Raw genomic sequence first — 13797 nt, forward strand, 5'->3', positions numbered from 1 at the left:
CTTACTCAGTTAAGTTGTCCGGCGGACAAGGATAGCAATTCATCGTAAGAGGAAATGTGCACATCATGTGTGCTTGGTCATCTCGTGCAGGGGTAAGTCCATCACCTCACAGAATTCTTTTTGCATAATTTTAACCCTCTGAACTTGATGGATACCATCCCACATCCTATCTAGCAACTCTGGGGGAACATAGGAAGCTGCCTTCTACAGAGGCAGACCATAGAGGCAGATTTAGGGCACCGCGACTGGTGCTGCTGCCCTGGGCACCAAGCAGGGGTGTGGGTGGGCACATTGCAACTCTGACATGGTGAATTGAGCAGAACGGAAGGTGAGAGGTGGCAGTGGGGGTGATTTCTGACCTTGCACAGGGTGCTGCTAAAATTTGAAAGACCTCTGCAGACCACTGCATTCATCTTGCTCAGTATTATCTAAAGTGAGTGGCAGCTGCTCTCCAGGTTTCAGACCTCCTGGTAGGGATGGAAGCAGGAGCCTTGGGAAAGCAGATGCTCTACTTCTGAGCTATGGCATTTTCCTTGGATGATTTTCAGTTCCTAGCAATGCATAGCTGGGCACTAAAATAGCTGCTCCAGGAGATACCGTATCTCTGTAGCTAATTCATCATATAAAAAAAACAGGATTCCTTTCTGTTTCTATGGTGGGATCCTTTTCCAGCAAAGAAACTTCTTGTGGCAACCTAAAGCAAAGCCCCTCCCCATCCATATGCAATGTGCTGTCGTCAGCCATTTGTTCTCATATTTAGCATTGCTGATGCAATCCAAGCTGCTCGGCTTAAGCCTTCTTCCTATAGCAATCCCTTGACACAGTTCCCCCTCTCCATTCAAACTACTGCTGACGCTGCACCAGACAGTGCTGTCAAACACAGTGTACCATCCAGGTTTCTGAAAAGCAGCAGTTAGCTGGCAGAGCCTGCGAATTTCACTGTCGAGACTGGAATGCCTCCCTTACTTGTACACACATTTTTAAGGAGGAACTAAAGGGCCCCTTTGAGGGACGTGGGTAGCACTGTGGGTTAAACCTAGGTTAAGCCTAGGACTTGCTGATCAGAAGGCCAGCGGTTCGAATCCGCACGACGGTGTGAGCTCCCGTTGCTCAGTCCCAGCTCCTGCCCACCTAGCAGTTCGAAAGCACTTAAAATTGTAAGCAGATAAATAGGTACCACTCCGGCGGGAAGGTAAATGGCGTTTCCATGTGCTGCTCTGGTTCGCCAGAAGCAGCTTAGTCATGCTGGCCACATGACCCGGAAGCTCCCTAGGCCAATAAAGCGAGAAGAGTGCCACAACCCCAGAGTCAGACACGACTGGACCTAATGGTCAGGGGTCCCTTTACCTTTAAAGGGACCCTTTGCCCCCCCCTACCTGAAATCCAACCACAAGTGCATTTCAACCATACTTCTAAAATGGACGTTTGAGTGACAACAGCAGATCTCCTGCCTCCAGAAAACAAATGTTGCTATAATGGTGCAGGTGCAGGTATAATTTGGGGTGCTCCATCTGGCCCCCCCACTTCCAGCACCTGCAGAAACCGCCTACTTGACCATTGGACCTACTATTGGTCTTGTCCACTAAATCTGCCAGAGAATATTGCAATAGTGCACAAATATCCATGGCACTCTTGTAATCACGTTCAAACCCAGAAATCACCAAAGCAGCCGCCTTGTGTCTAGGTTTGCAGAAATAGCATACGTGGCTAAGAAATGCATGCCTGGAGTGCCTGGGGTTCCATGCAGGTGAGCAAGCATAGGAGGGATGGAGTGCCTAGAAACCATGCAGATTGCTGGAGGAGGGAAATCCCCTCATCCATGCCCAGAAGAATTGCAGCTCTTCTGCCAGCCCCCAAGAATCTAATTCACTATTAGGGAAGAGTCATAGCTCAGCTGCTTTGCATGCATAAGGTCTCAGGTTCAGTCCCCAACATTTCCAGGTAAGGCTAGGAATGTCCTCTGTCTGGAATCCTAGAGAGCACCTGCCAATCAGTGTAGCTAGATGGACCAACAATCTGAACTGGTATAAGGCAGCTTCTTGTGTCTTTAGTTACAGGCTGGCACCTTGGGGGAGCTTATCTACAATTCTGGTATAATGTTGGAGACCTGGTTCCTGGAAGACTTGGGTTCCAATCCTTGCTTGGCTGTGAAGCCTGGTGGGTGACCTTGACCTATCTCTCAGTCCAGTTTACTATGAAGGGTTGTTTTAAAAATTATCCTGTTATAGCTCTGTGAAAGCTGCCTTAATGGTTTTTTTGGAAGAAGACAGCAGACGTGACACAATTATAGTCCTTGATGAAATAAATGTGCCACCCTTGAGTGAGAACGTTGCATTTCCCTGGGGTTTGGGCCATAAGATGCAACAACTGCAGCCAAATGCAATCTAGGGAATGAAGATGGGCCCATAAGAAAGGGAAGGGAGCAAGTGCACGCACGCACACACGCATGCACACACACACATACACACGGAAGACTCAAAGCACAACCTTTCCACAAGCAGCGTAACACAACACCAAACTTGTACTGGCCATCCCGTTGTAGGGAAGAGGTCGTCCCCCCCCAGCTGAAGATCTTTACCATCCATGGTGCTGATATATTATTTTAGGGAATAAAAACCTTACCTTTAAGAGCATCCCACACAAGAAGTCACTTTTCACTATTATCACCAGTGCCCAAATTCCTCTGACAAGTTTGTTTTTTTGGTGTGTGTTTTCAAATTGTCCATTCACATTATGAAAGGCCCACTGGCCTCCTCCTCCACTCCAACCCTTTCCCATCTAATTTGCTGCCTTGTGAACCAAAACGCGCCCAAATCCTTGCAAGAACCATCAAAGCACAAGGGACACCTCTTGGCAAAAAAGCCTCTTTCCCTTCCCGGGGGGTGGAAGGAGGCAGCGACGACAGCATCCTTCCTATCTGCTCCTGCAGTTCAGTTTATACTCACCGTGGCGGTGGAGGAAAATTTCCTGAGCAAGTGGTTAGCTTTGGAGAGCATCGCTGCGCCTGAGAGAGCCGGTCCAGAATAATTATAATGGGAGCAGCTTCAAGAGCGAACCATTTCTTGGCCAGCGGAGAGAGAGAAATGAAATTCTAGGAGATCGCTTGTCCAGCTTTTGGTACCCAGCAAGCAGCGGCAGCAGCGTCTAGTCTGATGCAACCCAAGCAAGCCGCCTTTGGCCGCCGGCCAGCCAGAAGCGAGCTCCGCGGGCGCGCGCAAATGGGAGGCGCGCCAGCAGCTCCGCCGCGCCAGCAGTGGAGAGGCGGGGGCCCGCCTGGCCGCTTGGCTTCCCCTCGCCCTCAAATTTGAAACAAAACGCCCCCCCAAAAAACAAAGAGAGGCCTGCCTGGTGGGAGATGTGCCTTCAAAGCAGGAGGGATCCTGCGCTTAGCTTTGGGGAGAAGTAAAGTCCCCCCCCTTTTTTTTCCTCCCGCACCCTGTATTTTTCGCCTGGGAACAGGCAGAAAATTCAACAGGTAGATGGTTTTCCAGCAGCCACGAGGAGGGAGGGGCCGTAGCTGAGCGGCAGAGCATCTGCTTTGCATGCAGAAGGTCGCAGGTTCAAACCCAAGCATCTCCAGGTAGGGTTGGGAATGTTCCCTGTCTGGGACCCTGGAAAGCTGCTGCCGGTAGACAGTACTGAGCTAAAGGGACCAATGGGCAGACTAGATCTAAAGCAGCTTCCTATGTGTAGTAAGAATAGTGAAGATACACTGGTGGGTCCAGCAGTTGGCCTTGGGGTCTCAAATTTCAGTAGGACCCTATGCAATGCCAACATTTGGTGCCCCCAGCCTCTCATCTTCCATTCTACATCACAGTTGCTGTGGCCCTGAGTGCAACCAGACTGGTTGCGCTCCCCTAAATCCCTGAATCTGGTGGGTGTGAGGCTGAACCTGAATCCAGATCTACCTGCTTCAAATCCTTGCATTTGGTGTGCATTCACTAGGTGATCTTGTTAGTTTATTTTGAAGATCTTAAGCCGCCTTTCAGGGTGCACTGCCTTTACAGGTGTTGAATCAGTTACCAATGGAAATTATTATATTTCCCCATCCTTCACTCTCAGGTACCAGAGTGGGCTATAACATTCAAAAAGAGGCAGTGTGGTGTAATGGTTAGAGTGTTGGACTAGGACTTGGGCCTGCCACCATCTTTTAGCCTAACCCACCTCACAAGTTTGTTGTGAGGATGAAATGGGAAGGAGGAGAACCAGGCACACCACCTTGAGCTCCTTGGAATAAAAAAGTGGTATGTAAGTTTGATTAAATAAATAAATATACTATTAAAAACAGTTCAGAACAACTTAACAATCCCAGAAATGAGACAAGTGCCCTGCATTTTTATATTTAGGTGGCTATCAAAATGTTTCTTTAATAAGGCTTTCCCTGATGTGTGCGACCCGGTCATTTATGGAAGAATCATTGTACCATTGTAAAAATGGTTGTGCTTCATTTTGCCCACCGAGTTCCTCATCTTTTGCATTTTATTTCATTGAATTTATTCCATAAAATGTATATACCACTTGATTGTTATTTATTTTCCCACTGAAAAATCTCTTTAAAGAGCTTCCAAGGAATTGCAGTCTTAAGAAACCTGTTGTGTTGGGCTGTGATATCCTAAAATCTGACAGGAAGTCATCTAAGGGCCATCTAACAGCTCCAGTACAAAATATATACTAAGGAAAAATTCTCTCACAGCAGGACATCTCAGCACCACAAGATGTCAAATAGGGGTATTTTATTTCAAAGAACTCTCTCAGCAGCGTTAACACATAAACGGCACACCTCTTTCGTTCCTCTGATTTATAAAATGTTTCTGTCTTGCAGGATCAGGTAGGAGGCAAGTGGTTTCATGAAAGACTGAGCTTGCGCTCAACCCTGCAGGGATTCTTTATGTGGGAAAGTCACAGTGTTCTTTTTACTGGGCACGTATTTCATGTTTTCTGCTCAGCAGGCGTAACTGTGTGTCAAAAGTGGCCATTAATTGCAATATTTTTTTTCCCCTTTGCCCCAAAAGGAAGGAGAAACTGGGTGGTAGTTAACCACATTTTCCCTCAGAATAGACGCATTGATATTAATGAACATGATTAAGTTAGGTCCATTAATTACCTATTTTTATTTTAAATCCCACTATCTATTTTCCAACGACAATCAGGTGGCCTAACCAGCATGGCTGATCAATTTCATAATACTGTGTGAAATTTGAAACTGCTGCTACTAATCCTCCTTATCCGTTGATTATTTTCTAGTATTGGCTTTGACCCTTTCCTGCTCACATGAAGCCATTTCTGAGACTCTGCCTGTACAACATTTATAATTCAGATAGAGTTCTGTTTAAGACATTTCTGCTTTATTCTTATCTCTTTATCTTCTTACAAACCAGGGAAGTGGTATCTGTTCCTCTGTAGCCGTTTTTCAAGTTTTACTGTGCTCTGAAGCAAGTTTTCACAAGAAAGAAGCCTTTCATGTTTTAGTTTTGATTTTTTTTTGGGGGGGGGGCGGGGGCTTCTGCTTGACTGCTTAGGATACCTTAAAAAGATAATAACTATGGTTGGATTGAATTACTGCCAAAGGGTGTGTCTCCACCCCCCCACCCCATGCTCTCTGCAAAAAGCAATGGTGAGTCTTTTATTACTGATTTTGCTGTCATCCATCTTGCTGCATGAATTAGAAAGGGTGTATTAAGCTCTCAAGCTTCAGGCAAGCTTCTATGACCTGAGCTTTAGTATAGCATTGAAGCTACAGCACCGTTTTCTATGCTGAATTGTATTAGCCTGCTATAGGTTTTATTGTATGAACTGAATTTTAGAAACTTGGACCCCCTCCCCCGTTTTTTATTTATTTCAAGGATGGGTAACCTCATGCAGTGTTCCAGATTTTGTTGCACTAAAATCTGCATTGTTCTGGACCATGCTGGCTGGGACTGACAACCTATAGAGGGCCATAGGTTCATTTGTGGCTCCCCACCCCCCAAGTATTCTGGGAACTGTTGTTTGTTACGGGGAATTGTAGTGACAAGTTTTGTTATGTACTGAGTTGAATAGGATACAAAAGGCAGCAGTCTGATTGGTCCTAGAACAATAGGATCCAGAATGCAGCAGTCTGATTGGTCCACAGGAGCCACCCAATCCAGCTCCAGGTGGAAGGGAATCTGCAACCTACAGGAGAATCCTAGAATTAGCCAATCACGTGGGGCCCATTGTGTAAATAATGTATATAAGGCAGACTTTCTGGGGGAACTTCCATTCCTCCTCACCACTATGAGCTGAATAAAGAGCATGAAATCTACTCTCGACTCCAAGTATATTTCAAGTTTCCTATGAACTCTCAGCACCCTTAGCAAACTACAGAACCTAGGATTAGGTTTTAGCCATGATTGTTTTAAAAAAAAGGTATAAGTGTGCTTTAAGTGCATGGTGCGGATGTGACCTAGGTTCATCAGCAGTAAAGAGAAAATGCGTCTCCTGAAAAGGACAGAAGAATATACAAGCTTGCATAAAATGTGCATATGCTGTGTTATGCATAGATACATATTTAGAAATCATTACTGGATATTAAATAGAAATGCATCACACTGTAGTGACCCAAGTGACCTGAAGGCCTGCTCACTCCAGGCGGTAACTGTTGATGAGCAGCTTCAAGGACCCTGTTCTCCCTTCAAATAGAGGACTCCTTTAAACAGAGAACTCTCCTCTGCAAATTAAGCCACATGGCCAGCATCAGTGAGATGCAGGCAAAGGCGGAGAAGTTGTGACTCTTCAGAGGCTGTTGAACTCCAACTCCCAACGGCCCCAGTCAGCATGACCAATGGTCAGGGAGTTACAGCCCAGCCACCTCTAGAGTGGCATCCCCAAACTTGGCCCTCCAGCTGTTTTGGGACTACAATTCCAATCATCCCTGACCACTGGTCCTGTTAGCTAGGGATGATGGGAGTTGTAGTCCCAAAACAGCTGGAGGGCCGAGTTTGGGGGTGCGTGTTTTAGAGGGCCACAGGTTCGCAGATCCTGACCTAAAGCATTTTAAGAGGAAAACAATAGTAGTAGAAATGAATGGCAGAATCCTGGTAGCTGAGGATATAGTGCCACCTTGTGAGAGTACTGGAAAAAGGATTGATTTTAAAATTATAACTAACACCAGCAGAATTCAAGAGTGACTTAGTACGAACCATCTGCCCAATGAGTGCAAAACAAGGCAATGAGATGGTCCCAGCAGAGGCCTTATGATCTAAGGTCACAATGGGTGAAGTTTAGCCCCGTTGAAATCAATCAGATCTGCTGCTTCATCCTATGCATGTTTGCTCAGAAATAAATGCAGCAGTGTTCAATGAGGATTAAGTCCAGGGTGGAATCTAGTCACACATAAAAAAAATTGTGAAAAGGTTTTTTTAAAAAAAGTTTTGAAAAATATATATTGAATTTTGCCATAGCTTAGCATGCCATCTAGTGTCACATTTGTATAATGCACTTTACATGCTTAAAATGTTTTATTTGCAGCTGAGCCCCGGGTATGTTTAAATAGCACTGGAACTTTACAGTGGAATCCTATAATGTACTTTTAAAAACTGGGTATGGGATTGTAGCCTTTTTAAAAAAAATTAATTGATTTTTACAAATACAATTTTACAGCAAATTATCTATATAATCCTTTTGTGAGATTTTCTGAATCTCTTGACTTCCCCCAATCCCTTACATGGATCCCAATAACAATTTTTTCCAAATCTACATATCAATGCAGTTTCCATAATTTTCATTTTTCTTAATTATCCATAATGTTCATTACTTTACAAGTGGTTTTTAAAGTCCAGCTAGCATTTTAATTTGCTTACAATGGTCTCCTAAATGAGTTATAATTTTTTTTCCATTCTTTTCGAAAAATCTTTATCTTCTTGATTCCTGAGTCTTCCAAATAGTTTAGCCATTTTGGAATAATCCAGCAGTTTGGCTTGCCATTGTTCCCTAGTCGGGATCCTTGCTTCTTTTCATCTTTGGGCTAATAACATCCGTGCAGCTGTCCAGTCCAAGTCTACACCTAATTGTCTGAAAGTTTCATCCCCCAGGAAAGGGATGCTTGCCAATTTCATCCATTTTTGCCCACGAATGAGGTTAAACATTACAACCGGCAGGAAAGGCATCTGAAGTATCAGAAGACAAACCAAAAGGAGGCTCTGCTTTGGATCTAAAGCAAAATGCTATGTCAGCCGGAAACTCTGATCTGTGGTGATCTCCTGCGTATATGAAGCACCAGAGCAGGTGTTTCAGTCTGGCATAACCCATAGCAAATTGTATTGGTTTTATTTAAATCAATGGGAGAAGAGTAGATTCTTATTTTATTGCATTTATATCCCCCGCTTTTCCTCTAATGAGCTCAAGATGGCGTACATGGCTCTCCCTCACCTTATTTAATCCCCACAACAACCCTGTGAGGTAGGTCAAGCTGAGAGGCAGTGATTGACCCCAGGTGACCCATGGAGCTTCATGGACGAATGGGGATTTGGACCCTAGTGTGTCAGGACCTAGCCCAACACTGTGAACACTACACCAAACCTGCTCTCCAGGAACCAATTGCAGGCGTCCAGGTCTCTGGAGGCAGAATCTGCTGTCTCTATGGATCCTGCCACCTGAGGCAGTCGCCTCAACTCGCCTAGCAGGTGGGTCGTCCCTTCCTAATCAGAACCTATTCAGAAGTAAGCACCATTAGGTTGAACTCTCATCTGAATGGGTCCAAGATTGCAAGGGCTTGATTCTGAGTAGGCATTCCTAAGATTTCCCTGCAAATCGTAATATATTTGCTTTCAGTTTTCAGTGCGGGCGTGTCCTTAAACGCTGCCTGTCACGAGCTTCCCTCCCCGGTTGCCAGGCCCGCTTCACCCGGCAGGGGCCGCTGTTTGGGCGCCCCTCAAACCGCCCAAGGGCCTCGGCCATCGGCCCGCCCGCCCGCCCCGAGCTCCGCAGACTCCATTTCCCAGCATGCCGTGCGGGCGTGACAGGAAGTCCCGTGTTTTTGGAGTCGGGTGGGAAGGGGCAGGTCTGTTGCTGCTGCTGCTGCTCTTGCTCTTGCTGGCGCCGCCGCTGGGCGCGGGTCCGTCATGGCGCTGGAGACCCTCTCGCCGGACTGGGAGTTCGACCGCCTCGACGACGGTTCCCAGAGTAAGCGCGAGGGAGGCGGGAAGCGTGTCTCATTCTCTGAGGGGACCCAACAGCGGGGTTGCCCCCCCCCCCCATTTTGGAGGGCGGGGGGAGGGTTGAGTCCTTCTGCTTATGGGGACATCTCACTCCCCCCCTCACCCTCCCAGAGTCAAAACTGCCTCCCCATGAAAAGGGCCCCCCTCCCCACAGCTCCCTTCTCTCTCTGCCCCGCCCCGACTGACCCCTGAGGGAGGCCTTTTGCCTGCCATGCCCTGTCCAGAGCCAGCCTGCCTGCCTGCCTGTCAGCAACCTTGTGCATCTTTTTTGAGGGTGGGGTGGGGGGGTAGGGGTGATATTTGGGGGTGGAGTGGGGAGATGACCAGAGGCAGCCTCAAGCTCCCTCTTTGGGAAGCTGGCACCTTTGGCAGCCACACTCTTCAGCCACCCATTTGCTCGCGGTCAAGGTGGCTGAAGGGTACAAGGGTGTCATCATCAATACCTGTACAAAAATCACGTCCTTTCTTCCCAGAAGCCAAAAATCAATAGCACACGAATTCCTGCCAGGTTGAGAGGAAGGAGTCTCTATCCCGAAATGGGGTGGAAAAGGTCTTCTGGATCTTAACTTCTGAGCAGGCATGCGTGGGATTGTACTGATAAAAACTTGTTTCTTGTTAAAAGTCTGGTTCCAGTAATTAACAAAGATGACACTCCCCCTTTTCTTTCTTTCCTTTTTCTTTTTTTGCATGCTGTCAGTTTTACCATTTCGGCCATGTTCCATTACCACCTCCCACTTGACTTAATGGTCCAAATTAGAAACTCAGTCCAGAGGATAGTTTGATACAGTATGAGTAACAGTTAACATGTTTGTAATTATTTTATAGTTGCACTTTTTCTACTAGAAACAATTATGCTTTCCTCCCCCTGAATTAATTTATTGGGGATTACAATGCTACCCTCTGGTTCTATAATGCAGATTAAAGCCCTCTTCCTGCCAATAAACATGCATTGGGAAAGGGAGTAGAATTCATCTCCTTTTTATAACTCTTTAGCCCACCCTCCTTGCAAGTTGCGCTGTGTTTCAAAAGTTTCCAAACGTATGTGATTAAGCAATCTCATGTTTGAATTAAGAGGGAATTCTTGCTGTGCATCATGGTTGTCAATATAAATCTGGAGTGTGGTGGTAGTTCTGGTTTACTCTGGAGCAGAAATGTATAATAAACTCTTCCACATTAGCAGACACCTGTATTCAAGATTTGTTGTGTGGCGGAGATACGTACAATCACCAACATTTATCTGCTCTGTTTTTTGACTGTCAAGAGTTTGATAGATTTCCCCTGAGTTTTATTGCATCTCTGTGAGTAAAATAGGGAATCTATCTTTTTGTAAGTGATTGCCAACATGGAAGCTTGGGGTAAGGAGATTATTTCAAATGAATACTGAACAAATGATTGTGTACATACCACAGGTTCAACAACATTGGGTCTAATATAGAACATAACAAGGGTCCTGCTGGATTAGACCAAAAGCCTACCTAGACCAGCATAATATTCTCACACTTTATGCCTATGGGAAGCCCACAAATGGGACTGAAGTGAAATAGCACTTTCCCACTTGTGATTTCCAGTGTAGGCAGAACATAGCCATTCTGGCAAGCAGCCATTGATAGGTCCCATATGGAAAGCTATTGGTTATTGTAATGTAACATGCTGTAGGTCAGCTGGCAGTAAGAAACCTCTGTGTTCTGAGTGTTGGGCTGCAGCTTGATTTCTGGGAAGTCCCCTTCCCGCTTTTCAGTTGAGGCTTTGCACTCTGACAAGCAGCTTCCTTGTTAATATGGTAATAACTCTTTCCATTCTCTTTGCCTGTGTCTTTGGGGTTCTGTTTCACTTTTTTCTTCTAAAATAGCCACTTTATTCCAAATCTTCCCCAAATTTGTGGTTGCCTATTCTTTGCTTTCTCATTAAGTACATACTTCCTTCTTAGATACAGTTAGGCTTTATTCTTGCAGGTACACTATTCTTTAGCCAGAAAAATTAAGTCATGCTGAAATAATTTAGTTGGGTGGTGTGTGGCTTTCACTCTCTTCACTTTAGTTTGAAGAAACTGGACACTTTTCCACTTAGTTTTCACAATCTTCATTTAAAAAACACCATAATACGGTAATTGCATGTGGCAATGATTTCATGGTGTTGAAATTTAAACCTTATGTAAATTGTTCTTCCATACGCTTGCATGTACACGTCATATTAGTATGCTATGCATAATTTGAAATGAATTATCATGCTTTATATACTACACAACCATTACTCAGAGAATGTCATGAACGGATTCATTTTTGTCACAGTGATCTATAGCATATCAATGCCCATTTTTTTTGAAGGAAAAACTAAATTTCCCATCTTGACATTCTGTCTACCTGCTCATTCTGGCATATGCAACAGAAGTTTATAAAGTAATGTTTTTCACACAGCATTCCAGTTTTGAATACTGAAGTAATTAGATGAAACAATGGGAAAACTTTGACATTTAACATGTGCCTTTCAAATCCCTTTGCAGGTGGGTCAGGAAAGCTAGCTGATAAGGAAAGCAAGATGAAAGCAATCTTATAAAGCTGGTTAAAAATATTTATTCTCTAAATCATTTCATTTAAAATCTCCTGTGTTGCATTTGTGGGATGATGCCTTTGATTGTCTTAAATTATAGCTTCTGAACAGTATATTTAACTCATGTGTAATTGACTATGTAATGCTGGAATCTGTTATTTTATAGAAAGCCAAAGGTGAATATAGTTAAAAATGTAACTTGGAGTTTAGGAAAGCTGATTTGAGTAAGCTCAGAGAAATGCTAGGTAGGATTGCATGACTAGATATAACTAAAGAACAATCACAAATGAGAGAAAGAAATAGAAGACCTATAAAAAAGTCAGTGTAGCTACACAAAAAAAGCTTAATAATCAGCTAAAAATAAAAAGGACATGCCTAAGATATGGAAGGGGAGTATGTCACAAAGAATGTGTAGCTCAGCGTCATGAGATCAATCCCATGTCTTGGGATTGTAGTCTATTGCAAGCTGAACATGAGTCAGCACTGTGATGTGTAAGAAAGACTAATGCAATTTTTGGCTGTATTAGTAGAACTGAGGTTTCCAAGTTGCAATAAGCAATGGCTCTGCTTTATTCTGCACTAGTCTAATGTCACCTGGAGTACCGTGTCTTGCTCTGGGTGTCTTACTTTTTGAACAAGTTCAAATGAGGGTGGTCAGGGGTTTGGAAAACAAGTGTAATGAGAAAAAAGTTGAAGAAACTGCGAAAGAGGACTTCTGGCCCTCTTCTGTGTTGTCCAGGTATTTGCAGAGACCTTAGGTTTGTTCTTTGCTTCCTCAGAGAGCAGGACTAGATCTAATGGGCTTAAGTTAGAGGAGGGTGGATTTCAGCTGAGCATTAGGATAAATTTCTTATCAGAAACCCAGCAGTGAGTTAGTGGTTTTTAAATTATCTTTGTCTTGTGGGTGTTGGAAGATTTTGTGAGACGGACAATTCAGGAATATTTTGTGACCTTACACATTGTGATTGTGTGTATTTTATTAATGGTTTTATTGTTGTTGAGGGTATTTTTAGAAGCTTTTGGAATTTTTGCCTGTATTTTATTTGTTATTGTTGTAAACTGCCTTACATTTTTACTTACATATGTGCCCTATAAATTTTCAAAGTTTTTGCTTCTTTTACAATATTTTGCTGCCAGTTTTAAACAAACCTGCTGCTTTTCACTCACAGTTTTTAAAAGCAGTTGATGGTTTAGTGCTAGAAACTGTATTGGCAAAAATGGAAGTAAAAGTACAAGTGTATATGCTATCATCACTTCTGGATTATGACTGTTGTGTGTAAATTGATAAGACTGCTATGTTGTGAACACAGGCTGAGAGTTAAAATTACCTTTGGATTCAGCACAGTCTTAAGTTTCAACAATATTCTGGCTATAAATTGTCCTTTTAAAGTTGACCGCTACCACTTATTTAATCATTTATTTATTGCAAAATAGGAACTTGGTGTGCATTTGCATCAATATGTCACTGTATACTACTTTCAGTTTTTATGTTGTTGTTGCGAAAAGTAAAGATGCTAGCAATGCATAATTTAACTTTGCAAATGTTGCTCTGTTATAGTTTCATTGCTTCTGCTAAGAGAAACTGAATAAAGCTTTATTATAAGCAACCATGTTTAGTGGACTGTGTCGGAAAGGAAAACAGTTTCCTCCTTTGCTGTAAATGAAGAAAATAGATCTGTTCCAAAGCAAGGAGCTCCTATAAGCAAAAAAACAAAAAAAAAAAAAAAACCCATTTCAAAGTTGTTGTTTCGAGAATCCTTAGCTAACATACAGTTTGTAGATGTTCATTGATGGAAAATGGCAGCATTAGATCAGTCCTACTGGATCAGCTCAATGATCCACCTAGTCTTTGAAATCTACAACCAGAGAGCATGAAGGCAACCGCACCACTGTCCCAGAGACACACTGCCTCTGAACATGAAATATGTTTAGCTGGTTCATCACTTTTGAAACCATTTAAGCCAGTAGCCGTCACCATGTCTTTGTGGCAGCAAATTCAATAATCTTACCATACACTGTGTGAAGAAGTCTTTTCTTTTCTTTCTTTTGAATCTGCTGCTAATCAGATTTATTG

The 13797-nt window shown here is 43.7% G+C and overlaps 2 protein-coding genes across 7 annotated transcripts in view; one reads left to right on the plus strand and one right to left on the minus strand.

Moving 5' to 3' along the window:
- The window catches only part of ALDH1L2 (aldehyde dehydrogenase 1 family member L2), a 45175-nt gene extending 41991 nt beyond the window's left edge, over positions 1 to 3184 (minus strand). Inside the window, exon 1 of one of the 2 annotated variants that reach the window (XM_079992355.1) lies at positions 2946 to 3184. In XM_079992355.1, coding sequence (XP_079848481.1) covers positions 2946 to 2996 — 51 coding nt within the window. In that variant the 5' untranslated portion in view covers positions 2997 to 3184. The remainder of the gene's footprint in view (positions 1 to 2945) is intronic. The other variant, XM_079992356.1, reaches the window with a different exon arrangement.
- Positions 3185 to 8983: 5799 nt separating this feature from the next.
- Positions 8984 to 13797, plus strand: part of WASHC4 (WASH complex subunit 4) — a 39211-nt gene continuing 34397 nt past the window's right edge. For 4 of the 5 annotated variants that reach the window (XM_079992258.1, XM_079992256.1, XM_079992260.1 and 1 more), the window contains exon 1: positions 8984 to 9141. In XM_079992258.1, coding sequence (XP_079848384.1) covers positions 9081 to 9141 — 61 coding nt within the window. In that variant the 5' untranslated portion in view covers positions 8984 to 9080. Of the gene's footprint in view, positions 9142 to 12307; positions 12463 to 13797 lie in introns of those variants that run through there. The other variant, XM_079992257.1, reaches the window with a different exon arrangement.

The sequence above is a fragment of the Podarcis cretensis genome (assembly GCF_951804945.1).
Source record: "Podarcis cretensis genome assembly, chromosome: 10".
In the NCBI taxonomy this organism is placed as follows: Eukaryota; Metazoa; Chordata; class Lepidosauria; order Squamata; family Lacertidae; genus Podarcis; species Podarcis cretensis.